Source organism: Fulvia fulva, chromosome 10 (genome assembly GCF_020509005.1).
Source record: "Fulvia fulva chromosome 10, complete sequence".
Classification (NCBI taxonomy): Eukaryota; Fungi; Ascomycota; class Dothideomycetes; order Mycosphaerellales; family Mycosphaerellaceae; genus Fulvia; species Fulvia fulva.
Window position 1 is genome coordinate 3,790,198 of NC_063021.1, and position 26,695 is coordinate 3,816,892.

General features: G+C 51.9%; 5 protein-coding genes across 5 annotated transcripts; 2 read left to right on the forward strand and 3 right to left on the reverse strand.

Annotated features, from left to right (window-relative positions):
• Positions 1 to 8,559: 8,559 nt before the first annotated feature.
• Positions 8,560 to 9,549, reverse strand: CLAFUR5_12429 (uncharacterized protein; the record flags this gene model as incomplete). The annotated part of the gene is made up of 1 exon (XM_047911577.1): positions 8,560 to 9,549. The coding sequence occupies one exon, from the start codon at positions 9,547 to 9,549 to the stop codon at positions 8,560 to 8,562; it is 990 nt and encodes a 329-aa protein (XP_047767430.1).
• Positions 9,550 to 14,166: 4,617 nt separating this feature from the next.
• Positions 14,167 to 16,076, reverse strand: CLAFUR5_12430 (uncharacterized protein; the record flags this gene model as incomplete). The annotated part of the gene is made up of 3 exons (XM_047911578.1): positions 14,167 to 15,475; positions 15,528 to 15,982; positions 16,014 to 16,076. 3 exons carry the CDS (start codon positions 16,074 to 16,076, stop codon positions 14,167 to 14,169), a joined length of 1,827 nt encoding a protein of 608 aa, XP_047767532.1.
• Positions 16,077 to 17,371: 1,295 nt separating this feature from the next.
• CLAFUR5_12431 (uncharacterized protein) lies at positions 17,372 to 18,651 on the forward strand (the record flags this gene model as incomplete). Its single annotated transcript, XM_047911579.1, has 2 exons — positions 17,372 to 18,179; positions 18,233 to 18,651. The coding sequence occupies 2 exons, from the start codon at positions 17,372 to 17,374 to the stop codon at positions 18,649 to 18,651; spliced, it is 1,227 nt and encodes a 408-aa protein (XP_047767533.1).
• Positions 18,652 to 22,261: 3,610 nt separating this feature from the next.
• On the forward strand, positions 22,262 to 23,154 carry CLAFUR5_12432 (uncharacterized protein; the record flags this gene model as incomplete). Its single annotated transcript, XM_047911580.1, has 4 exons — positions 22,262 to 22,451; positions 22,508 to 22,576; positions 22,740 to 22,792; positions 22,846 to 23,154. The coding sequence occupies 4 exons, from the start codon at positions 22,262 to 22,264 to the stop codon at positions 23,152 to 23,154; spliced, it is 621 nt and encodes a 206-aa protein (XP_047766934.1).
• A 764-nt stretch (positions 23,155 to 23,918) lies between these two features.
• Positions 23,919 to 26,333, reverse strand: CLAFUR5_12433 (Vegetative incompatibility protein HET-E-1; the record flags this gene model as incomplete). The annotated part of the gene is made up of 1 exon (XM_047911581.1): positions 23,919 to 26,333. The coding sequence occupies one exon, from the start codon at positions 26,331 to 26,333 to the stop codon at positions 23,919 to 23,921; it is 2,415 nt and encodes an 804-aa protein (XP_047766935.1).
• Between the last annotated feature and the right edge of the window lie 362 nt (positions 26,334 to 26,695).

Here is a 26,695-nt window from a genome sequence, read left to right on the forward strand (position 1 = left end):
AGTATGAAATTACGAAGCGGGTAGGCGACCTAGATCTTATACCTCTAGTTATACGAACAAGGAACTTGCTAGATCGTTATAGGAAACAATCTACTCCTAGATAGGTCGAGACGAGTAACGACAAAACAGTGTCTTTAAGAAGAAAATTCACGTTATTAAAGCACCTAATACCGTTACTACTGTAAGGGCGCGCGTACCATAGGGTCCGAATGAGATAGTTGTTGTTCTACGAAGCTACGAAAGAGGAGCGCGAGGCGCGGCGAAGTTATAAAGTAAAGCCAAGCCGCGCTAACCCGATGCAGAAGGTCCGCGGTTCAGCCGGGCCGACGCAGCTACAGTGAGGGGTCGCGGGCTGCCCGTGACAGTACCCCCCCTCCCAAAACACGCCTCAGTCCTCTGAGCGTTATTCACCTTGTGAGGCCACTTGCCTGTCGAGCTCCATAATCGCGCGAACGCCGAATCATCCTCTAGTGCCCTGTCGTCATCCGATAACATCGCATTCGCTCTATCAAGACTATCCTCGACCGGCTTCCTTCGAGAAACATGTTGCCTAGTTAGCTGGCTTGCCCCAGATCTAAGTCTGTCTTCGGCTCGCACTCGCGTATGATCCTTATGACCAAAGTTGGGTATCATTGCAGGCTCTGTAGGCTCCACTCGAGTATCGAATATGTGCGGAGCAGATTCTATTAGAGGCAAGGCTCGAGGCGACTCATTCGTGACGGTGTCTTTCGGAATGACCCTGATCGAGTTGAGCCCGAGTATCTCAGTGGCTGGTAGGGACCAGTCAGATGGAGCTGCGAAGCCTACAGGCGTAGACAACTCCGGCCGGTTATGGTGAAAGTCTGCAACAGCGGCGGCTGCGTGTTCAAGCATGTCCTCTGCAGGTTGCCAGGTCTCACCATCCTCTTCGTTCTGATATCCAGCCCATTTCACCTTGTACCATGTATCTACTTTGCGCTTGTGCCCCTTCTTCACCTTGCCTGCCCGCTTACGGGTGTACATGTCAAGGATCTTTTCCACCTCGTACATGTGCGTAGGTGCTGCCACTACATCGGCTGCTGCATCAGCCTCGGTGGTGTCAGGTTCGATAGTTATCGGTGGTGGCGGCGCCAGATGCTGCCCTTCAAGTGGTGGGAAATCGGGGTGGTCGGCTCGTTGTAGTAGTGAGGTGTGGAAGCAGTTATCAAGTCCTACTAGAGCGTCTGATAGTTTCAGTCGATAAGAGAGTCTGGCCGGCATAACTTCCGTGATCTGGTAAGGGCCGGCATATCTCCTGTCCAGCTTCTTAGATGGTCGAGTCGTGCGGATGTTCTTGGTGCTAAGATACACCCAATCACCCACCTTGTAGTCTGGAGGAATGCTTCGGTGGCGGTTTGCTGCCTCTGCTTGGAGAGCTTGTGACATTCGCATATTCTCTTGAAGGTGTTTGTGAAGCTCGCAAATTCGACGCACAAAGGTTTCTGCTGATCGCGCGTCCAGTCGCTGGAGAGTGGTCAGTCCTCCCTCCTTTCCAGCGTTCAGGTCAACTCGCTCTATGAACTCAGGGTTGTATCCTAAGGTGGCGTAGAACGGCGACACACCAGTAGTCTCAGACAGGTGATTGTTGATCGCGAACTGAGCAAGGCACAGCCATTCTGCCCAGTCATCCTGTGCCTCGTTGGTGAACATGCGGAGATACTGTTCCATCGCCTGGTTAGTGCGTTCTGACTGTCCATCAGTTTCTGGGTGATACGAAGAACTCAGCTTGCGATTTGTGCGGAGCATCTTGCAGAGTTTCTTCCAGAAGGTAGCAACCCACTGCTTGCCACGGTCTGATGTAATGGTGTCAGGAAACCCGCGCCGACAGAACACATGTTTGAGGAAAAGCCTTGCCGTATTCTGTGCTGTCATTGCGCCAATAGGGATCAGCTCGACTTCCTTAGTGAGCCTGTCAGTGACGGTCATAATGTTGTTGTAGACCATGCCGTCAAGAGTGCTGTCTGGGAGTCCGACAACGAAGTCGACTGCAATGTGTTTCCAAGGCCGATCTGGAACAGGAAGTGGCTGTAGTAATCCTAGTGGCTGGGAGTGCAGAGATTTTGTTGTACGGCAGGTGCGGCAATTCGCGGTGTATCTGCGCACGGATCTCGCTAATCCAGGCCAGTAGAATTCACGTGCTACGAGTTCATAAGTGCGAGCTCGTCCTGGATGGCCTGCTGCTGGAGCGTCATGGTTTATCTTGATTATCCTGGTCTGTAAAGCTTGGTCATTTGGTACCCATAAGCTCCAGCCGTCGTATTGGTTTCGAACATATAGCAGGTCGCCATCCACTTTGCAGTGTGCTGGGTGAATCTTCGCTCTCTGTAGCAGTGTAGGAGTGCGGTCTTTCTGCAGGTCCTTAATCGCGGTCTTGAGCTCGTTATCGGTTACGTACGCCGTCGACATTCGATACTCGAGTTCGGCTTCCCGCTGACTTTCACGCGTCGCCGGTTGTTCAGTAGGCGCATCTCGTTCTGTAGGCATAAACTCTTCAGCTTCAGGGTTTAGCGGTACTGGTTCCTCTTCTTCCGGCGCATCTTCTACTGTTGCCTGTAGTGAGGCGATCTTAAGGAATCGCTTAGGAGGCAGCAATGTCTGATGCTGATGCTGGTTCCGAGGGTCGTCCACCCCCTGCGGAAGGTCCTGGCTGCGTCTCGTCAGGCTGTCTGGCTTTGTACCTTGAAGTCCTGGACGGTATATTATCTTGAAGTTGAACTGTGACAAGAACTCAGCCCAACGCGCTTGTCGCCGATTTAGCTGCTTTGTCGTCATGAAGTATTCCAGGTTCTTGTGGTCGGTGTAAATCTTGACTGGCTGTGAGTCCTCATCATCTGCCTCGCAGGCGAGCTCGGGTCTCCATTCCTCAAAAGCCTTGATGATGGCTAACAGTTCCTTATCATAGATTTCATAATTGCACTCCTGTGGACTCAACTTCTTCGAGTAGAAGGCCACAGGATGTAGCACACCATTCTCGTCATACTGCGAAAGCACGCCGGCGTTCACAAAATCTGAAGAATCTGTCTCTATTACTGTTTCCCTGCCTGGCACGTAATGTGCGAGCATGCCGGCTTTGCTGAACGCAGCTTTCAAATTGTCAAAGGCTCGTTGGCAATCTAGTGACCATTGAATCCTTCTGTTCTTGTGATTGCTTGGTCCGTCCGACTTGGTCAGGTTTGTGAGAGGAGCAGCTATGCGCGAAAATGCTTCGATGAATCGCCTGTAGAAGTTGGCAAATCCAAGGAAGGCCTGGACATCCTTCAGGTTCTCAGGAGCTTCCCATGTCTGAATACATTCGAGTTTCTCGGGGTCCATCTCGATGCCGTCAGGGGTTATGATTAGCCCAAGATACTTCACCTTCTGTTGGTGGAATTCGCTTTTGTCGATGTCCACTGTAAGTCCTGCATCGCGTAGCTTGGTGAGAACCTTCCGCACGTGTTCAATGTGCTCCTCCAAGGTGTCACTGAAGATAAGTACGTCATCCAGGTAGGCCGACACAAAGTCGTCTAGGTGTTCTTGCAAGACCTTGTTGATGTATGATTGGAACGATGCTGGTCCGTTGCACAAGCCGAATGGCAACACTAGACACTCGTAGATGCCGTATCGTGTCGCAAACGCTGTCAACCACTCGTGCCCTTCAGCTATCCGTAACTTGTTGAAGGCTGCTACAATGTCCAGCTTTGTGAAGTACTTCTTGCCGTGCATGCGGTTGAGCGTCTCTTGTATCAAGGGAATCGGATACCGGTTCTTGATAGTGATCGCATTCAATCCTCTGTAGTCGATACAAACACGCAGCCCACCTCCAGGCTTACGTACCACTAGCACTGGTGCAGGAGACTGGTTCGTCTTTTGCCCTGCTTTCCGCACCTTCCCTTCAGATGTTTGCTCGTCTAGCCATTTTTTAACTGCCTCGTTCTCCTTCTCAGCTAGGCCGTAGGGCTTGCGGTATGGTGGCTCTTGTGGACCATCAGGCTTAATGTGAATCTCATGATCTACGCCTAGTCGGTGAGGTGGGAGTCCTTCATGATCCTTAGCTGAGAAAGCGTCCGCAATATCGTGGTACATTGGCGGCAACTTCTCCTTCGGGTTGTGATTGAACTGCTTGTTCAAGAATTGGTCCAGATCATCAGCAGCCATTGCACTCAGCTTAAGCTCTCCGCCGTCGCTCTCACGCCTAGTGGGCATGATGTAGAAGCACTCAGCCCCAGGCCGGTGCGCGTACATCCCCCACGCGCGTTGAGAAACGCCCTGGCAGTCCACTTCTTCATCGTCTATGTCTTCCAGGTCATATGATGAGGCATTCAGCTCTGCTCCTCCTGCTGTGAAGCTCGCTACATCTCCAGTGAAGGGCTCTGGTCCGTACCGTACTGGTGCCTGCTTCTTCTTCTCGCGGTGGTTCAGGGATTGCACTGTTGTCGGTGTCTTATTCTGTAGACAGTGACCAAAGCAGTAATCCGACCTGAATGCCACCTCGCCTGTCTCCCAGAAGATGTTTGGGTTGTGCGCTGTAAGCCACGGCAGGCCAAAGACGATGTCGTATTCGAGGTCGGTGACGTAGCATAACATTTGCTCGTGATGATCGCCTATGACTACGTCTACAGGGGCCGCGTGTGTAATCTGCCGCGCAGTGGCCGTTCCATCTCCCAGTGTTAGTCGTCGGCTTTGCGTCAAAGGGATCAGGGGTATTGTGTATTTGCGTGTGAATTTCCAGTCAAGAAAGAGAGAGGTGGAAGCAGAATCTACAAGGCCTCGAGCCTTTCTCTGTTGTATCATTACGGATAACACTATGTGAGGGTACACAGCTGGCTGTTGCTTATCCAGTGCGCATGCCGATATCTTAAGCTCCTCACTATAGTCTGTTACCGTCTCTTGCGTTCCGTGTCTCTCAATCTCATGCTCTTTCTGTCCTAGGAAGTTCGGGTGACCGCTGTCTACCACGCTTAGGCAGCGGTCGTGCCATTTCCCTGCCGCGGATCGGCGGCTAGGGAACTGAGGTTCGCGTTCGGATTCGGCGTGGTATTGCGTGGACGCGGTGGGCGATAGTCGCCATCGTACCCATACATTGGGCATTCAGGGTTGGTCGACACGTGAGAACCTGTACGGCAGCGGTAGCACTTACCCTGCTTCTTAAGGTCTTCGCGCTGCTCACGGTTGAGCGTAGGCAGGTTCTGTAGATGTGTCGGCAGATCCTCCTTCTTCTTGGTACCAGCGTACTGTAGTGGGCGCTGTACCAAGGCACCTGCTACACCGGCAGCGGCACTAGCAACTGCGTTGCCGTTGTTCTGGTTGTTCTGGCCGCCATTGCTGTTCGAGTTGCCATTGCCCCGGGGGCGCTCCTTCTGCGGGTATAGTCGATCTGTCTCGTAGAAACTCTCGTCCAGTGCGGTGCACTCCTCGATAACGTCTTGCATGCTGTCTAGGCGGCGGTCGACTTCGCGGTCGCCGAAGGTCTTGATGAAGTACTTGCGGTTCAGTCGGTTACGGAACAGCATGAGCTCGGTCTCATCGGTCCATGACATCCAGGCGCGCAACTTCGAGTAGCGGGCATGGAAGGCTACAAAGGTTTCGCCTTGTTCTTGCTTGCAGGTAGCAATGTCAACCATAGCCTTGGTTCCCTCATTGCGTGTGCCATATTGGCGTGTCATCCAGTCTAATAACTCTTCTCCAGTCTTGAACTCGTTGAAGGACTGCTGTCCAGGCACAGGGATCCTCGGCTTGATGCTTCGCTGAGGATCACCTTGTGTCCACCCATACACGAAGCGCAGACCATCTGCCTCAGTGCGGAAGGTTGCTACAGTCAGCTTTAGGAGAACACTGCTGTACCAGCTGTCGAAATTGGGGTCGTCATCGTTCTTGAAGTGCTTAGGGTCGGGCACACCCTTGCCGATCTCCATGCCGCGAGTGAGGGTGCGGTCAATGGTGAAGAGACGTTCTGGAAGGTCAACCAGTGGTGTCTGGGTGCGGGTGTTGCGCATTCTCGAGTCACGACTGTTGTTGGGTCCTGGTCGCGGACGGTCGTTGTCACGTCCTCGGCCATTGTCGCCACGGTCATCGTCGTCTCCATCGTTATCGTTATCACCACCACCGCCACCGCCCCCTCCACCAGCAGCTTCGCGATACCTACGCAATAGCTGCTCGAGTGAGGTCTCGCGTGGGCGGGAACGAGAGGGTCGGCGGCCTGAGCGGCCCCTACCTCCGTTCTGTGTGGTGTCTCCTGCCTCAAGCCGAGCCTTCAGGTCATCGACTTCTTGTTGTAGGGCCTGGTTCTTCGCCTCAGCATCTTGTGCCTTCTTCTTCTCCTTCTCGCAGATCTCGCTGAACTGCTTGCACAGGTTGTTGGCTTCCTTGTATTTCTTCCCCAGCTCTTGCAACTTAGCTGGGTCGCAATCCTTCTTGCTCTTGAGATCTGCTGCCATTTTCTGTGTGACAAGCTCTTCACTTCGCAGCATCTTGTAGATGCGGTCGTATTCGGTGTACAGCGTGGTGTACTGGGTGTTCTGGAGGTCGTTGGCTCGCTCCATTACATCGAGTTGTCTGCCCTTAGTAATTGCCGTGTTGACTGCTTGTAGCACGAAGTCGTGGGTGGTCTTCGGGTGTTGGGATGCAAGGGTCGTGAGGTTGTCTGGGGTGACATTCTGGTATTCGGATGCGAGAATGTGTTCTGCCTCGTCGAGTGATAGATACACCTCGTCTGGGTCGCCGCCTGGGTTCTCTTCGAGCTTGAACTCGAACAGTTCTGTAAAGTCAATCTCACCACCTTCTTCCCGCTCGAAGGCCTTCTGGTAAGCTTTATCAATCTCTTGTTGTAGCGCGACACCGGTGTCTACTGTGACCCGCCGGTTGTCGTCCTGTGTCTGACTCTGAGGAAAAGAGGAGAGGTCGGGGAAAAGAGATGTGCGCTGCTTGCTTTTGCCCTTAGGCTTAGGTGGCGGTCGCATGCCGCCGTTCGCTGTTTGTGAAGTCATGTTGTCTGGGTTCGGGGGAGGCGTGACGGTGCCTGTATCCTGACTGTCTACGAGCGCGCGACCACCTGCTGATGGTGTCGCCGCGTTGCGTTCTCTAGGCATCTGCGCGCTGTGCGCCTTACCGTGTTCTGTGTTCTGATGCGGCTCTGCGCGTTCTCGAGTTCTGCGGTTCTGTCTGTTCCTGTTGTTACGCGTCCCTTACCTAGATCCGCGATCTGGGTAGTAAGGTAGAACAAACTGTAAGGGCGCGCGTACCATAGGGTCCGAATGAGATAGTTGTTGTTCTACGAAGCTACGAAAGAGGAGCGCGAGGCGCGGCGAAGTTATAAAGTAAAGCCAAGCCGCGCTAACCCGATGCAGAAGGTCCGCGGTTCAGCCGGGCCGACGCAGCTACAGTGAGGGGTCGCGGGCTGCCCGTGACAACTACTAACCAAGTACTATCGTAAAGAAGGTTCAAACAGGGTATAAAAGGTCTTAAGTAATACGTCTAAGGCCTACTAAGGAACTTTAGATTTGAAAAAGACTATATACAATCTGATCTTATATAAAGTGCGGTCTAGTTAATAGCACGAGTATAAACATATCTACCCGAGTTCCTTATATTTCGTTTTAAACATCTTCTAGCCGGGTTATAACGTAGGTCGTATTCTCCTTATCAAGTTAGTCAATACTAATTCTGTCGCCGCCTAGTCGACGTAGCCGTCAGCCGTTACGCTCGTATTTCTATTCTTACTTACCCGGCTACTAAAGAACATTTAACTAGTAGTAGCGTAAAAGTAATAGCAAACGTGATCCTTAGTCCTCTAGCTCTATAACCGCTATAGTAGAAGAGTCGACACTCTTATTACGGTTGAAACGATTTTGCGTTACTCGAGTAGCTAACTACTATATTAAGTGAAGTAGCGATGCTAGTAAAGTAGCGATACTAGTAAAGTAGCGATACTAGTAAAGTAGCGATGCCAGTACAGTGGCGATGCCTATAGAGTGGCGATACTAGTGAGGTACCGATACTAGCGAAGTAGCGATACTAGCGAGGTGGCGATGCTAGTAAAGTAGCGATACCAGTGAAATAGCGATGCCAGTGAAGTAGCGATGCCAGTGAAGTAGCGATGCCAGTGAAGTAGCGATGCCAGTGAAGTAGCGATGCCAGTAAAGTGGCGATATAGGCGAGGTGGTGATATATGTAGACAGACATAATAACGTCCTCCCTCTGTCGAGGGACGCACTGCGTCGCGGGACGGATGAGCCACAGTGGCTGCTCGGGTTTGGCGAAACACCCGAGTGTGGCTGGGTTTGCAGCTGGCGTTACTTTTGAGTACTAAGTCAAGGTTACTTCACGTTCCCCGCACTCTTGCTTCAACATATACCTTGATCCACTCTGCTCCAATATTTCGTTTGGACTCCATGATGGCTAGGAACATCGAGGACTTGACGATTAAGTTTGATCGGGGCAATCTGGATGAACTTGAGACATCTCTTCGGGACCTGGAGACCGTCGGCTTTGGCAAAGCTGCCAGGAACGCAAAGCATTGCGATATACTTCGCAGCTCATCAAGTCTTGACAAGACTCTCCGTCAATCTAGCGGTTCTCTAGAGTGCTTTGTAATCCGATCTCCACGTAGATATCTCGTATGCATCTCTGTAAATGCTCCCTACTGTGCTGATATGCGTTATTTTCCTCTCGGAGCTGACTGTCTAGAGCGGGTTCGTCTTGTAACAGTGGATAAATTAGCTGATCTAACTTCTCGGCATGGTTATGGTGAAGCTCAGCACATTCCCAGCTTAGGTCGGCAAGATCTGTCTCGAAAGCCAGAGATCGGTCGCAAACGTCTTCGGCTAGAGAACACATCGCATCCTCCAGGATCTCTTCAATGTCCTCACGATAGTGTCCCCACTTCACGCCTTTCTTGATGCTGTTCTCAAGTAAACCCCAGAAGATACACGGTACTGGAGCATAGTATCCAAATCGACATGCAGCTGCGGCGAAGGCAATGGATCGCTCAACTATCCCCGTCACCGCCCATCTTCCTTTCAACGCCATCGAGAACTCGGAAAGATTGGAGGGTGGGGACTGTAACGGGCCAAGTAGAGCTTGCAATGTGAATCCTCTGCTCTCCAAGACATCCAGGTCCACGCGAGTCAGAACACACGCTTCGGGGATTCTCCAAGGCCAGAGGTATTCGGATTGATAGTGAACAGCCTCAGTATGGTGCATCCCAGCATTGCTCGCTAGAACTGGGCCGTGCAATGGCGAGCCTTCTGTCGAGCCTTCTGGCGAGATGAAAATTATTTCGATACCAGTCTCTCCGGCATTGAGTTTCTGAAATGCTAAGTGAAGGACTCTCAGGAGGCTTGTAGTTGTGGAAATCAGCCTAGTAGGCTGCGTGTTAGGAAGATCAATGTGGGCTAAGAACTCGGCTGCCAGATCCGTGTTTGGATCTGTATTGCCCACAGGTTCTGAAGAAAGTTGACCACATAGCAGGCGTCCTGCACTTTGATTCGAGCAGCAGCGGAAGAGAAGGTCGGGAAAAGTCCGTTCGCCTGTCGATACGGTATATGGGCTGGACATATTTGCCTAGCAGTAAGAAGTTGATGGCGAAGAATTTGAGGCGAGCTTATTCAAGACCCGTGGAGTCATGCGATGTCGTCATCCGCTGGGAGCTGCACACTGACCAATCGCCCGACATCTAGGGGCACCCTCATCGGATCACCTCAAGCGCCAAGGCTGAGTCTTGCTTCCGGCGCAATTAGTCGAATCTTAGTTAATCCCTAAGCAAATACCGTTAGGCGAGGTCACAATTTTAAGTACTCTGGGGAGTAACGACACAGGCCTACGGCCCGCTCGCACGTCGCTCCTTGCTAAAGAAACATAGGGTAGGTACTTTTCGAGGCGCAATCTATAGTGCTAGGGATCGCGCAGACAGCTATCGAATTGTCACGTCGTTGGACAAGTAGTTCGCGAGAGAAGGCAGAATCGAATAAGATCCAGACTTGGCGCTTGAGGTGATCCGATGAGGGTGCCCCTAGAGGTCGGGGACCAATCGCTACATCAACGGACTCAGCCACACGTCTGTGGCTCGACTTGCATCATCGCTAGACATGCAAGCCACGGTGGCTTGATGTCCCGGAACACAGTGCGTCCTGTTGTACAGGGAGAGACGTTACCATCTCGCATCCTTTTCAACAATAACAACATCTGCTCGTCTTAGAATCACTCCAAAATTGGCGTGCAGCCTCTTTGGACACGAATTGATGTCCTCGTCGGTTAAGAAGTCAGTAAGGCGTCGCAAAGGCGAGTGAACCGCGACCAAAGGTCCGAGTAATATTGACGCCGACAACGAATCGATTTATAGACTCACGAAGGACGCAATTTGTCTTAAGAAACTCATAAATGTTAAGAACTAATAGCAGCATATTAGTAAGGCCCAGTAGCAACGACAAATAAACCAAAACTGAATCCTTAAGGAAAGACCTCGTTTTATACGTCCCGCGACATAGGGAAACACGTTAGACTTCTTTTTCTGATTCGACGACAAATACCACGTGGATCGGTTATCGTCCTGGCCATTATAAACCCCTGCGGCGTGCTCAGACCACGTGCCCGTTACAAAGTTCCCCTAGTAACTAACTCGTGTTGCAAGCAATGAGTCTTTTTGAAAGCTAGTAGGATAGTAGATTGCTTCAAGTGCCTTCGCTCTGAATGTCTCGAAGTCTGCCAAAAAGCGAGACCGTCATAATCCTCAATACCGAAGCGAGTAGCCTGGTCCACGACTTCCCCGTGATAGTGCTTATAGGGTGGGAACACGACTACATCCAGAGGCTATAGCACGGCCGTGGTATGTGCAGGAAGCCCGAATGGAATAATAAGATTGTCGTCGTGGTATTCGATGAAGTCCTTCGTGCAGTGAGAGCCGTGTTTGTCCATGATTAGTAACTTTCGAGAGCCTGTTCTACTACGCCTTGAGAACACGTTGAAGTGCTCAACCTAGCATAGGGCTAGCTGATCGTTGGTGTAGCCTGATTCTAATACACCTACGATAGTATCATCGTGCAGATATTTGTACTAGGAGCCCATATGACGCTTGCCAGTCAACACTAGTATTGGAGGGATCTTCTTACTACCTACTGAGATAGCCTCTATTATTGGAAGGCTCTCTCTGTTAGTACTGTTTGGCAACCGGCACTCACGAGTCGGACACTCAGTAAGGACGCATTTGGCCTTAGCTATCCCCACTCTGAAGCCAGACTGATCCATGCTCCGTATATTAGAGGGTTGTATGCCGTGCTCTTCGCAGATAGCGTGTTACTTCCCACAGCAGGCCGTCAAATCACCCAGCTCTTCTGTTACTGCTCTTGAAAGTTCCTGAGGCTTTTGCCTACGCTTAAAACATGTAGGATGTCTGTCTATCTATCTCTCCGCTCAGTGCGAGCCGACTGTAGGTGGTGGTGTATTCGGGTCGTGGCTCGATTTGAGAATTGAATTTGCAGCGAGTGTAACCATCCACAGCCGTGGAGACATGCCGCACGCGTCCAATCGACGCAGATACTGTATCAGCACCTCCTCTTGCTTATCGTTCAACTTCCGCTTGGTTGATGCTCGTTCTGATTTGGATACGCGTCCGTTAATGCGCGCGTAGAGGCGTGGATAAGGGACGTCGAATAGCCGGCAAACCTGGGTGAGAGGTGCACCGTGAGGTAGCCCATGGTGATATTCGATGGCTTCAGCAATCCTGTCCTCAATATCAAAGTAATCGGACGTCATGGGGATGATACAATAGCCAAAAGAACAATAGACACAACGCGTGAAGAGGTTTGTGTTGAACACGTGATTTGCGCTAAGCCGGCCAACGGGCCAAGGGCGTGACTATTAGATCATTGTAAGCAACACGAGTACTCGGGACAGGATCTAGTAGCGTTGAGTGCCTGCCAGGCTACTGGACATCAAAAGTAAGAGAACCGCTATTGACCAAGAACTGCCTCGAGCACGACAAGGGCCTCTTGACGAGTACTTTGTGTGACCGAAGTTGTAGAGCGATATACTGCGAGTCTATGAGTAGTCGATATGTCCTACTGGGGATTTGCAAACACCCCTACTGCTCTGCAAAGTGAGTCGTGGGCTTGATTCCGTCACATTTTCAGTGTCCAGTAGCCTGCAGCGTGCTCGTTCGCTCTGACCTTGCGCAGCTACCGATTCTGATTGGCTGATCACAAGCGCCGGTCCTTCGACGCTGTAACTTACTCTTCCTCTTCATCTGCTTTACTTCGTCGTCCAGTGGCTCAACCATGAGCACCTCACGAGTTACGAAGAGACGTTCAAAAAGACCGGGTCTCATTGAGCACAGGAGCAATAATACCAGCGGAAAGGTTGAGAAGTCTCCAGCAGTTTCCAAGATGACGCCACACAAAGACGAAGCCGATCGCCTAAGGGCCTTTTATATCTCTCGAGAGAATCAGGTCTGCATACCACTACCTGATGAGCGACAAGACATCATGGACGAGCTGGACTCTGGATCGCACGAACTAGTACTCGAGCATAACGGTGTCAGAACCTCCAAGTGTCGTGCACTTAAGTGTCTGGTGAAAGAGTCGGCCTGTCAAAGCCACGAAAGAATTTGCTCCCCATACCGCCTTAATCTACAGGCAAGACATATGGACGAGGCACACTGGTCTCAGTTGGACAAGCCGAACCGCCGCTTCTTCCACGTCTCGTGTTTTGAAGCTATCGGCTTGGATATGTTAATGTACGTGACGTTGCCACCAGAGATGGTGCTTCGTCATACTAGATCTGAGTGCTCACAGATCTTGCGCCACAATTTCCACCCAGCAATAATTGATTGGGTCACCTGCAAAGGTGAAGCATTCGAGGCAGGGCTATATAGCTGTTACGAACGTGCGCTCGCTACCTATCAGAAGGAATTTGACCGTTCGCTGATCTTGCATTCTCTCTTCTGCACGGAGGAGAGCTGCAAATGCGACTTGACGCCGGCCAGACCACGGAGCATCGATTACATGCCTGGAAAGCCTACGAAACGTCGCCTCACGGACGTCCTGCTTCAAGTGCTTGGGTTCGAAAACTCCACGTCCTTGTCAAAGCGGACGCACATCTTTTTACTTGAGGTGGTTGGTGATGGTTCGAACGTAACATTCAAAGCTTAAGACCGGCTCTACTCATCGACAACTGCTCTCATTGACGAACAATCGACAGCTACGCCCATCGACAGCTCTTCTTAAGGACAAGTCACTTCATCACAGCAGGCAGATGATGAACACGTACTGTAGCCTTAGGAAGGAAGCGAGTCTCCGAGATCGGGAATGCCCGGCACTCTACCCCATCAATATCAAACTCTAGTAGCGACGGCAGATGAACGCTGTCATCGATCTCGTCCTCGTCGTGTTGGCTCCAAACCTGGCCCGGATTTTCTCGCTATGATCGTCTGTGGTTGTTGATTTATCGATGGCTGTATGACTGCGAGTCCTACTTGTGAATAGAATGTATGTTAGGCCTCATTATCCATAGCGTCCAGTATCTGCGTCTACGGGCTAAGGTCACTTTGTACGGCCGTTTCGGGGCCCGCAGCGGCACCGGAATGGATGTGTATCGTTGATTCATTGTCCATTTCTGAAGTAAATTGGTACGCTTGGGCGATTCTTCAAAGGTCGCCGGTCCCTGGATACGGTGTTATCGCTATTTGTACACACCACAAGCAAACACGTTTCTTTATTCTTACCACGACTTGCCATGCGCAGATGGTGTGCAAGGAGAACTCGAGTGTCAACACGACACACATAAGTTAGCCTTCCATGGAGCAATCATTCACCTGTACAAGAACATTAGCACTAAGATTTGAGGCCACTGATATGACGTGTCATTGTCGATATGATAGGGTACGAACCCTACCACCTTCTTAAATGGGCTGTCACAGCGGTGTAATACAAGAACCTATACTGTACAAATGGAGTTCTAAAGCCAGTCGACCTTTTCCTTAGCGCACATGCCTGGGATGACATATCGGATGGCAGAGCTGCAGAAAATCTTCGACGTTTCTAACCGCTGTCCCACCTTCTTTTTGCCGTCCACATGGCACCGTACGCAAGGTGTAGACTATGCCCGAAGTTCAGTGCAAGCCAGAGGGGATCTTTCGCTTGCAGAAGTGGGGAGGTACTAGTAAACGCTTGGACGTCGTCATCAACCCTTCTGCAACCTGATGCCATGCACAGCATGTGCGTGGTTCTTGAGGTGCTGTATGCCTTGCAACTTCACGGATCCTGAGCGGCAGTGGGGGTGTGGGCATCGCACCTCGCTCAAATGCGCCAGGGGTGCGAGGTGGTTCCTCGTGTGATCCCACAGCTTCTGTTCCCGGCAGAAGCGTCGTGTTTGATCCTTGAATGAGAGTCTTTCATCTCCGATGCAGAATAGACACTGAAGCTTGTGGCACTCAATGGGAGTCTCCTCAACCTCGAATTCCTTAAGACTGGCCTTGATTCCGTCTTTTCCTGGTGACGTCGAGCGAGACTTCGTAGGCTTCGCTTCCACCAACGTGCAGAGGCGAGCCAAAGCGTTGACAGCGGCCGCTCGCTGGCTGACTGGCTGTTCCCGAATATCCTCTGTACTTTTTGTCAAGCTTGCCAGGTATGCTCGCTCGGGAATATGGTGGTGCTCTTCCTCGATATCTAGAACCGGCCGTTGGACATCGTCATGAAGCTGCGCTTCTATCACTGCGAGGCTTTTAGCCTCAAAGTAAGCCTGTCGATGATCTGCTTGCAATCGATGTTGGAGTCGCTGTTTCAGAGCCCGGTGAGTCTTCCGAGCCTGATCGTAAGTCCGGTACAACGGGTCGTCTTTAGGAGCGCTCTCGATGAACTCGTATTCATCCTTGACGGCAGAGGCAGCAGTCTGGAAGGCCATGCTTGCTTCAACCACCTCTGGGAGACTGTCAATTGATTCAAGATCCTTTGCTGACAGCGGGCGATTGGATCTTGGGTCTGCCAACATCCCCATGCTATTTGCCTGGCGTATGATCTCGTCCTCACCCTTACGTCCCTTGACTGCAGCGATCACGTCAATGTGGATGTGTTGGTCCAGGTAGTGTGCTCGGTATGTACGGCTGTCCAAGTGGCCAGAAATCTGATTACGTGCTTCCTCAGAGCCTATGCCGTCGACCGCATTCAATACCATACGACGTAGACAGTACCAGGTCAAGGATTGTTTGTAGCCACAGATGTTTTTCCCGAGGCTTGAGAGTCTTTTCAAAGTCGCGCCATTGCTTAGCTCCAGCGCCTTCCAGTCGGGTGTCTGTCGCATGACCGGAACGTCGAGGATTTCGCGGCGCCACGGGAATGGTAACATGTCGTCACAATCTGGTATTCCGATCTTAAAAAAATCTGACGCAGAGTTGATGCCTGCAGCGAATGCGTTGTCATCGAGCGCAAGAGCGACCAGGTGCGATACAGGGCAAGTCAAGACGTCATCTTGATCGGGCCACTGAAAGATTTTGCTACATCATCGGTCAGTTTATCCTGTGATTATAATGCGACGATAGAACCGACCGTTGTGCCCTTCGCGTCTCCCCTTTAAAGTGACGAAATCTTGGCTGGACCAGGTATCGGATCCCACTCTTGGTACGTATGGCGGACAACTGCAGATCTCGATAGCGTAGCTTAGAGACGGCGTCGTCCATGCTTGAGTCTTCGCCGTCATCCTCGCCGCTGTCATTTTCCGCATTGCAGTTGGACGACCGATGCTCTTTATCACTGGCCAGTCGTATTGCACGAGTGCGCGTCGTGGAGCTGGGGCGGAGCCCGCTACTGGCATGTATAATCATCAAAAAGGCCTGCTGAACTCGTTGTCGCTCGTTCTCATATCGGGCGGTGTCTTTTGCATAATGGAAATGAACCATCTTGACAAAGTCTTCTCCGGACGGGACTGGTTTAGATCGCGGTGCGGTCTTCCCTTTGCCTTGGAGATAATGATCAATGAACTCGAGTTGAGCTTCAGTACGACTCTGAAGCAGCTAGTCGAACGCAATGACTTACATTGTTCACGTCGATCACTTGTTCTCTACCAAGGTCATTTCCGGTCAAGTCCTTGTACCGCATTTTGAGCACTCGAAAGTACTGCTTAAGGGTGACAGTTTGCTGAGGTTCCCTCTTCGCATTGTCTACTAGCCATTGAAAGAAGGTCTTAAATTCGGGTGTGTCTGCGTCGCGAAGAGCGTCATCGCTGTCGTCATGCCCTTGCTCGACACAGTAACTGCTGATTATGAGCGTTGCTAGGACGACAACCCGTGAATCGGATCCGCGTACCTCTGCCACCATATGCTAATGTTCTTGAGGGCCGACACCGTCGACTCTGCGTTAGGCCTCTCGTGACGACCATGTTACTACATGCGACTCTTGAAGGCGGTATAGTCCCTTTTCGATCGGGAGGCACGTAGTGACGGCATGGCGGGGCGCTCCAGGATCGGCGAGGCTGTTGGAGCGAGGATGGATGGTGTTCTATGGGATGTGGAAGGCCTCTAATATATGCTTCGGGCCTGCGCAGTTGGCTACTGGGTGTTCGGGCCGCCAGGCTGAAGATCAACTCCGCCTGGGGGTGCCAAATATAGTGTATCTGGGACGCGCCAGGTGGCACCGAGGCGACGCGCCGCACGGGCTTATGCTTGAAGCGCCGGGCAAGTTTAGACGGGTTTGTGCATTTTGTGCAGGGTCATCTGCGTCCGCTTTGGGCGACATCTGCTGCCGTTTCGGGACGCACCCGCACCGTCAGTCAGACTTTCTGTGTTGTGTTCGCTATGTCCCGCAAATGCCGAGAGAGCCGTTTTGGTCGTGAGATCCAGACTGAGTAAAGATCATCAAGCCTTCGCAGTTGACAATAATAAGTTGGTCTCTGCCTCTTGAACATGCGGCAGCACTCCAACATTCCGACTTAGATGCTCTCGACGACAGATCTCAGCATACTCAGTCGGTTCGACAAATCTAGAGCTGTCTCGCGACTTTCATGGTCCACGAGGATTCGAACACTAATGAATGCGGCGCGGTTGGCTTTCATGGAGTCGACGAGTCGCCTGTGGCCCTGTGCCTGTTGATCCGGCATTTTATGCATCAGGAATTTGATCTGCAGATCGCATCTCGAGATCGAAGGTCCAACAAGGCTACGAGAGTTCTCCAAACATTGTAACAGCAGCATTCATGTTCAATGGCCGTGAGATGCTTCACCGCAGGTCGCATCTGTCGAGCATGCCTTTCACCGACATATGAAACAACAGTCTGCAAAAGAGCTCTATCAATGGCACTCTTGCAGAGCGTCCGCACTGTGGAGAAGCTCCATTGCCGCGCTACTCCCGGCAACTTCACGCATCCTCTTCATTCCCATTTGGGTAGTCGACAGGTGAATGTTGTCCAATAGTCGCCGCGGAGACCAATTAGCTTGGCCCTTCATAGGACGACTCCGCACGAACAACTGTTCAGGTTCACAGCCGAAGTTGGATCGCGTGGTCGTTGTACTCCAGTGGGCTATGATCGACAGCAATATGCCGCCAGCATTGGGGAATAGCTGTTGGCCCGAAGGATATATGCAGAAGGTAGGTCTGCTCCAAGCTCGCTCCGTTGGTCGTTTTCCATCGCAGCTTTCCTTCGAAACCACCAGTACGCCACGCCACTGGAAAAACGCCCCCAGGATGTCCAGAATGAACCACGACGACAAAGCGAACGACTTCGCCGGCCATGAAGTCAATGGCAATGGTCGCGCAGGCATGCCTACCCTCGAGCAGGTCCGCACCCAGGGCAGCTTCATGATCACGCCTGAAATGTTCGAGCGGATGTACCTTGCACCACAGAACCAGGTCACTGGCAGCCTCCGCACCACAGTCGGTAATCCAACGCCAATTGGTCTGGGAGGCTTCCTGATCGGATACTGCCCAATCATCTTCTCGATCCTTGGCTTCAGAGGATTCACCGGCAATGGAGCTGCCACTGTTGGAACGTATTTCTTCTCTGGCGGTATGCTCGCAATTCTTGCCTGCATCATGGAGTGGATCATCGGTAACACATTCCCGGCTGTCTTCTTCGGTGTCTTTGGCGGCTACTTCTTGAGCTTCGGTGCCACTCTTGTGCCATCGTTCAACGCGTATGGAGCATACGCGACGGACCCCTCGAATCTGGAGACAGGCAAAGCAGCTCCAGGCTTCTTGTCTGGTATCGGTAGGTGACGAGCTTGTCCTAACTCAAGGAGCTATTCATCTGACCCCTCACAGCCTTCTGGAACCTGATGATGGCCATCTTCACCTTCTACTGCACCATCTGCGCTCTCCGCGTCAACATCCTCTTCACGGCGGCCTTCTTCTTCCTTGCCATAACCTTCATCCTCATTTCGGCCAGCTATTGGTTGGTCGCTGAGAGTGGATTGACGAGCATGGCCAGAAATCTGCAACTGGTGAGTTATCCTTATGGGCAGGTCTCATACTTCATACTTTGTGCTAATGAGTGTCAACAGGCTGGTGGATCGACCGGGTTTGTCGTGATGATCATTGGGTGGTATCTGCTCCTGGCTCTTATGCTTACCACGGTCGACTTCCCACTCAACCTTCCCGTGGGCGACCTTAGCCAATTCATCCCAAGCGCTACTGAGATGCGCAAGAGGAAGCAAAGGAAGGATATTGAGAAGAATGAGTGAGCAGCATAGGCGATTGTGCTGAATGCGATATACGGTCACGTTGTGTTATGTGGGCCAATATCAGCCATAGCGAACCTACCAGAATGTACTCGATGATCTTGAGCAATAGATTGTGGAGCATGACGAGTTGTGATTGTTGTGTAACAAGTCAAGTGATTCGTAAATGTGAGAAGAGCGATTGCAATGGTGCGGAATTGTCTCCGGCAGTGATCGACTTCACCCTACCTCTTCATCGACATTACTTCTACCTCGGCCTTGTCCTTCACTCATGCTTGTACAATGCAGACGACGATGCGTGACCACAGCGCTATCCCGCGCGAACTCGTCGCGATGGCTCAGGTCGTCCTGGACCGCTCCAGTTCCCCATCAGCATGATCCCACAGCACGCATACGATGTCCCCCCCTACAGCTGGACCAGATTCGATGCATCGCGAATGTCAAGCAGGCCGGTGGTCGTACTCGGACCTATAGTCAACAGTCATTAGAATTGCTAGCAAATCAGCTGCAAAGTCTTTGCCAGTCGAACAGCACGGGAGCGGATGAGTTGTCGACTCTGCTCGAGAAAGCGAAAGAAGAGCTCCTCGGGGCGACTCTCACCGACCGCAGAGCAGAGTGCAAGAGTTTACAGCTGGGAGGTAAAACGCTGCTGTGGCTGCGGAAGAAGAAGGAAGAAACGGGCTCAAACACAGTGCTCGAGGCGCACTTCGCCGATACGCTTTGCTGGTTCTTGTTAGCTGAAGACAGCGAGGACTACGTTTGGGAATGGATACACGCCGAGATTACAATGCTCGATGGCAGGCGGTACGGTGCAAATATGGATTGGTCCCTTCGACTTCTTGCTGGGCTATCGAAGGCGCACTGGTTGTGCACGGAGAATGGCTCACCAGATCCGTCCATCTTGTGTTTCAAGAGAGCCATAGAAACGCTGCCCCGTGATCGTAGCGGCAGACTCGTACCTCTCCAGGGCTTATGGACGACCATTAACCGGATGATCTATTGTAAAGCCTGTCCGGTGCATAGCAGTGAGCTCTTCGATTATTTCGTTGATCAGACTCATTTAGCTCATGACAGGAAGGGACCTACTCGCCAGAAGGAGGCGCGGTTGGAGCTGTTTCGCCCGAGTGAACCAAAAGCTTGGGCCCTACTGCAATGGCTTGAAGAAGGTGGACTGCAATCGTCAAAAATCTTGTCAAGTAGGGCCCCGCGGAGGAATAGTCTCGGATCAGACTTGCTCAGAGCTTGCTACATCTTGAAGCACCAAGGACATACAGCTCAAGCGGAAAGGCTGCTGAGCATGACGAAGGCGAACTTCCCAGTAGTGTGCTCACCAAGAGTCTATGCGCAAATTATGCGGGACATGGAAAATGATAGGAGGCTGGATGGCATTCGTCAAGCCCACTAGCAACAGCGCAGACACCGGTCGGTGGCATAAGGGATAGGATTTTCGCGCATTACTTGATCTAGCGCAAGAAGCTATACGTAGCTGCAGCTTTGAGAATTGACGCTGCCGCGCCTTCTGAGCCCATTTCGGACCCTAGGACATCAGCATTGCTGGCGACTGGAAGCATATGGTTTACGATACCTATCGCTCGTCCATACGGAGCTTGCCTTCTGTGGACGTATCAGAGTCGCCGCACAAGGCTGAAGTCTCTTCAAGCCGATAGCGATGGCCGCACGCCAAATGGCGTGCTTCAAAGCAATTCTACGATGTGTACATGTAACAACAACGATTTATGAATGTGAAAGAGTGGTTGCTATGGTGCGGAATTGCAACGCTGCAGGCAGATCTGGAGATGAATGAAACGCCCTATATTTGAGCTGAGACGCCATGTGGAAGATCCAGGTCTGCCACAAGGAACCTTAGCGGCTACACACTTTGCGCTCCTACCAGGTTTGCCAAGGACCTAGAATGAGGGACACAGCTAGCAAAACCGGCCGGGACTGCAATTCAATCCTCGCTCTGAGTCAAGTTGTGCATTGACAGGATCTAAATCGAGTACATGGAGCACAAACGAGTATAGCATCGATGCGATGTCATGATCTGCCGCTTCTGCGTGCATAAAAAAGAGATCCGGCCGCCTGCCAAGTGATGGCGTTCTTGGCGCTGACTGCAACAAGTCAGTATGTTATTGGACTTTGGGCTGTACGGGCCTAGTCCATCCACGAATAGTCTGCAAGATTCTTCTGCGTCGCTGCTCTCGCATAGGGGCACCCAATACATCCTCGAGTCCTCGGGATATGGAACACTCGCCCTGGTAACTTGCTTCTGACTCTTTCTGGTGGCTGATCAAGGCGGCTTGGCGACAAATCACGGCGCAGCGCCACGCTGTGATGGACTTGTTGGGTCACCACGAGTTTGCACAAGGCCGAAGCCAATATCGTTGCGAGTACTTCGATATTTGCAAGCCATGGCTGAGGAGACCCCGACTCGCGACCGATCATGCTTCCGAGGCAAATTTTGCGCAGTGTGTTGCCACAGTCTATGGACATCATCCATCGCATACCCTCGTGGACGCGTGACCCTGTGCCCAGCGGCCAGGTCCATAGTAGCGTATCGGAGCCTTCTATCCGGATTCCTGGGATGCACACACTAGGCACGTAGATCGGTGGATCATCACGGCTCCAACTCGCGATTGCCTCGACCACTCACACTCGCTTTGTGGTCTCTGCACTGCTGCAGCCGTACCTGATATTTCTGCGAGCTGGCTGCATGAAGCGGCCTCATGGCATAGGTCCTTCAGCTTCCGCGAGCCTCCTTACGTTTCACACTTGGAGCTATCCTCTGCGGCTTGAATATTGCAAGCATTCGATCCACTCGTGATGAGTGCTCATGAATGCTTGCCTACGGAGACTTGTCGAAGAGATTCTGCCTCGGGGACGTTCTCCTGGCTGTGTGACAGAAGCCCGAAGGGCAAACGAGGCGAGCTGAAACCTCCGTTTCGTAAGGCCAGGCTACCTCGATTGAGTATTTTAGGCTTACGGAAGGCTTTTCCAGTCACCCTTTCGAGCATAGACCGCCCGTTGCGGCAACTTGACACAGCAGCGCAGACGCTAAGTCTACTTCCACGTGCGAACGCGAGTTGTAGATCAGCCTTCCGCAGGCGCTTTCCTCCCGTCTCACGCATAATCTCCACGTCTTTGCTATATAACACGGGACTCTAAGTTGTCGGTGTCGTCCCGACTCGCCTGTATGACAATGCCAAGCAGGACAATATAGCTTCGGATGGACCGAACAGTCCGTACTGTATGTACCTTGATCTGGACCCAAACTATCCTCGACGCAAGCCACGACATCTTGCAGGCAGCGGCTATGATCCGGGATCTTGCTACTGGACAAAGCTATACTGCTCAGCGCGATGTGCTCTCGCGAGGCGGGTACCTGACTCTTCTGGTACCGATGCCATGCAGCAGAGTTCCAACGGTCGTCTGTGCGAAGAATGCCATCCGCCAGGAGGCAACATCGAAGATGGCACTGGCAAAGGCGCTCAGGCAAAGTGGCATATAAAGCGGCAGCATCAGCCTGTACAGAAATCATCTCTCACTCCACAAGCACTCTCATCAACAACACAACTTCAACCACATTCGTTCAATACCTCAGTCGCTCATCACCATGAAGTTCTCCATGGTTGCCGCCGCCTCCATCCTGGCCATGGGTGCCATGGCTGCCCCATCTCCAGCTGAGGGCCTCGTTGCCAGGACTGGCTACAAGAACGACAAGTGCTACAACGAGAAGGATGCCTGGAAGCAGTGCGAGAAGTACGAGGACAAGCAGAAGAAGGAGTACGACCAGTGCGTCTACTGTAGGTTGAGTTTTGTACTTTGCTCTTATTAGTGGCGACTGCTAATCGCATCACAGACGAGAACAAGAAGAAGGATGACTACTACAAGTGCAAGAAGAACGACAAGTATGAGATCTGTTACAAGGGTGAGTTCCGCATACCTCCAACCATTTTCACCCTGTCACGACCCGATCTACACCGCCAAGAATGTTCTCGCAAGATCATTCTTTGGGTGGCGACTTTCTCCCCTTTCACACAACATTGCCCTCTTGCCGTCAATCAGAGCTTAGTACTAACACGCCTCATCAGACTACAACAAGAAGAAGTCCTACTACGACGAGTGCAAGAAGGACGAGAAGACCGTAAGTCACCCTCCCAAACCTCCTTCTTTGTATACCCACTAACACCCTCCCAGTACGAGGACGCCTACAACAGGTCCTACAAGGACGAGGGCCTCAAGAAGAAGTGGCAGAGGAAGAAGCAAGAGTGCGACGCCAAGTACAACGAGTGCGAGGGCTACAAGAAGACCTGCGACAGCTACCAGAAGGACTGCAGCAAGTATGAGAACGAGTGGCACGAGTACGAGCAGAAGTGCGACAAGTACGAGCACGAGTGGCACGAGTATGAGCAGAAGTGCCATGAGAAGGAGGCGGAGTACAACACTTGCAAGAACAAGCCTTCGTACCAGCCACCATCGTACGGCAAGTCAAACAAGGGCTACTAGATGGGGCGATGAGGTTGAGGGTGAGGGGAGATGGATGTGGACGGTTTCTATCGTTCGGTCGTATAGTACCTTAGTAATGCAAGAAAGACTCTGACTCTGTCGGATTTCAACTCAGCATTTTGCTCGTCATATACTATTCGTTGCACGGTCCACAACCTCCAACCCTAGGCCAGGTGAGCAGACGAAGACTTGCCCATGCAGCTCATGTCGGCTGAGCTCATTGGGATTGATGCTTCTTGCAAACCTGGATATGCTTATATACATGACATAGTAGTGAGGCCAAGGGCGTCAGGAGTGAGAGCTTGGCTAGCCGGTAGGGCTTCGCGAACTCCGTAGAAAATAACAAGGCGAGGTAGAACTGGATCCACATCACCCAGCATATGCTTTTCGCCCGGCTGGCTGGATGGTGCGACTTGATTTTCGACCAAGAGTCCGGTCCCCAGTGTGACTTCGCTATCGCTTTGAGTCTAGTCGATGAAGTCCAGCGCCTCAATCTGAACAGAAACCCGATCGCAGTAGACGTGGGGAGCTCTTTGCGCCATCTAAGGGTAGTGAGCTTAGAGATATCGACGGCCAAGATAGAACCGAGTGTCTGCTCACATCGTCTGCAACGCAAGTTTTGCTAAAGAATGCGTTCACTCTCGCCATCGGCCGCTCGCCGAGGCATGGTCACGGCGTGTGTACTCTCTCGCTAGATCTTACAGACTGACCAGCGATATCGAACCCGGGCTGACCGATATGAAAGTGCTGTCTTTGTTGCGATGTCAAGCTAAATTTGCAAGCGGTCTTTCCTGCTTCCTCCGGTGCAGAATCTCCTGCGCCAAAGCACTTAGATTGGAACGTCCCAGGATATCAGGCAAAGTTAGCGACACCTGTGTCTTTAGCGACACCTGTGTCTTTAGCGACACCTGTGTCTCTTCTCGAATCCATTCGCGGAAGTCCACGATTACGAGCGAGTCCAATCCATAATCCTCCAAAGGTCGCTCCGGCGTGATGTCTGTGAGTTCGATCATTAACATGTCAGATATCTTGTCTTGAAGACCTCCAAGCAGCAGCTTTAGATTTTGGCTGTCGTCTTTGGTCATTGTGAGTCTCTTACAAATGTGCTGATTGTACGTATCGCCGTTCGAATCTACATGCTGCTCCGAGGACTCCGCTGCCTCGGTGCATGTGCTGCGTGGAAAATAGCCATTGCGCGCTGAACTTTGTCCGCCTAGCAGCCGAGACTGTTCCGTGATATCGATATCTGTGCTGCCTGCTGGAAACGGACTATGAGATCGACTATCGGGGCGGGCGTCATTGAGATAGGCCTGAAAGTCAGATCTGGTTCGTGAGGTGATCATGACCTTCGTCTTGCCCTTGAATGTCTTCAGCGCCTCTAACAGCGTCCTGATCTCTGCTTCGGGGCGAAGCTTGTCGATACGGTCCACAATTATGAAACTCTCTGAAAAGTCCAGAAGTTCTTCCTTTAGCACTTTGACAATCTCCGACATGCTTGGCCTGGTGGATATCTTGTCCTTCGTGTGCTCGAGCTTGAGATCTTCCATGCGAGCGCTGACGTTGCCTCTAGACTGGATCGTTTCTCTGAGAAGGCACTCAAGTACATCTCGTGCTGTCTCCGGCGGAAATTGACCAAAGCCACAGAAGGCTGCCGCTGCAACCATGTGTCGGGCGTCTGGCTCACGAGAGAGTACCTCAAAGAGGCGTCGATACACGTAAGAGGCAAGCATACTCTTGCCAGTGCCATGCTGGCCATGTACCCACAAGAAGGGCGCGATGCCAAGCGACCAGCTGGAGTAAGCCTCGTCCCGGAAGAACCAGTCTAGACCGCCGTCAAGGTGGCTGTGGCTACGATAGTAGTATCCTCGTGGAACATCAGAATTGAATGTCGTGATCCACCTTATCGTGCTTTCGTATTTTTTAGTTTCGACGATATCCTTCAAGGTGAAAACTTCGGACACGATCATGAGCTGAACAAGGGGCTGCTTTGGCCAGTCAACAGTCTTGTTGCACGACGATTCGTGGTTGAACGACAACTGCCTGTTGATCTCATATGTGATCTGCCCATTTGTGTGATCAGTAACGGGAGAACGCCCACCTACCAGTAGAAGACGAAGGGTCACAGGCTTCTGGGAGTCTCGGGTCGCTCGGCAGTTCAGTGCTACGATCGCATGCTGACCCACAGTGTAGCACGGTAATTGAATGCGTAATCCCATGTTTGACATGTCGAAAGGTGTGTCGGCTATGCGGTCCGGATAGAGTGTGATGTGACCTGAGTTACGAAAGCCGTAGGGACTGGGCGACAGTAGTAACTGTTTGTGAGTAGGCATCAGCCACGGATCCCAAGCGAAGATTGATTGATCGACGGAGGACTTCATGAATTCCTGCTGGAAGCGTTGGAAAGCTCTGTTTCCTTCCCCGTACAACATGGGCATGTTGATATCCAGGAGACCGAGTAGTGAGTACGCTTCATCTTCCACTCGCTGTGTCTTGCGCCGAGAGGCCCATGAAAGTCTTTGCGCGACCGACACATTCTGTAGCTTGTCTCGGTCACCAAGCACGGCTGCATCCACACCACTGATATGGGACAGCGTTGCAAGGAGTGTCTCTTTGCTACCGATTCCGTTCCACTCGTGGTCATAAAACTTGATCAATACAGGCGCTATCATCTCTTGGAGCGTCCAGCCACGGGTGAACCAACGACACGGCTTCAAGGCGTTCCGTATTATAGTCTGCAGCTCGCCCTCGTAGCTGGCGGGACCCGTGTGTGTGTGACCAATGGGAGTACCAATATAGGTCTCCAAGCATGCACTGCACTCTCCGGACTGGCGACAGACCTGCCGAATCTCAGACGCAGATGCATCGGCGAGATGGACATAACATAAGTCAGCCTGATAGTACCACCTATACATCGAGTTGATGGCCTCAGAAAGTTCTGCCGAGCTTTCCTTGTTGATACAGCACGTGTCGATCCAGATATGCTCGATACCATCTTCCCGAGCACGAGCGCAGAAGCCATCCACTTTGGCGTATCCTGGCAGATCTTCCGCGTTTGGAGCCTGAATGTCTTGGAATGAGAGCTCTGCATCGTCCCATGTGTGCGATGCGATGGCGTAAGGGACCTGTGACTCGTCCACGAAGCTCTCAAGTTGTCGCGTATTGACATTGAGCAGCCACATATCCAAGCGCCAGCGCACTGCCAGCCGTCGCTACCACCACGGGGCAGTTGCGACGTCAGGGATTGCTACTGTTAAGCTGGCTTAGTGGCGACCCTGAGATGAATGCTTCTGATGGCATCGCGAGATGCAGACTGTGAGTGCGCGAGATGATGTTTTGACGCCATTGCTCACGTCAAGGTGGCTTCGTGCGGCGCAGCTTCGAGGTGGGCTTGATGTGGAGGCTGTGCCTTTGCAATCCTGCAGCAGTCATCATTTCGAGCAGACAAATGTAGACACAAGAATGCGATCACATGCTTGACGTTGAGAGATGGCAGGGTGGTGATACTGTAGAGATGCAAGGCCGATGAAGGTTTGGCAAGTGC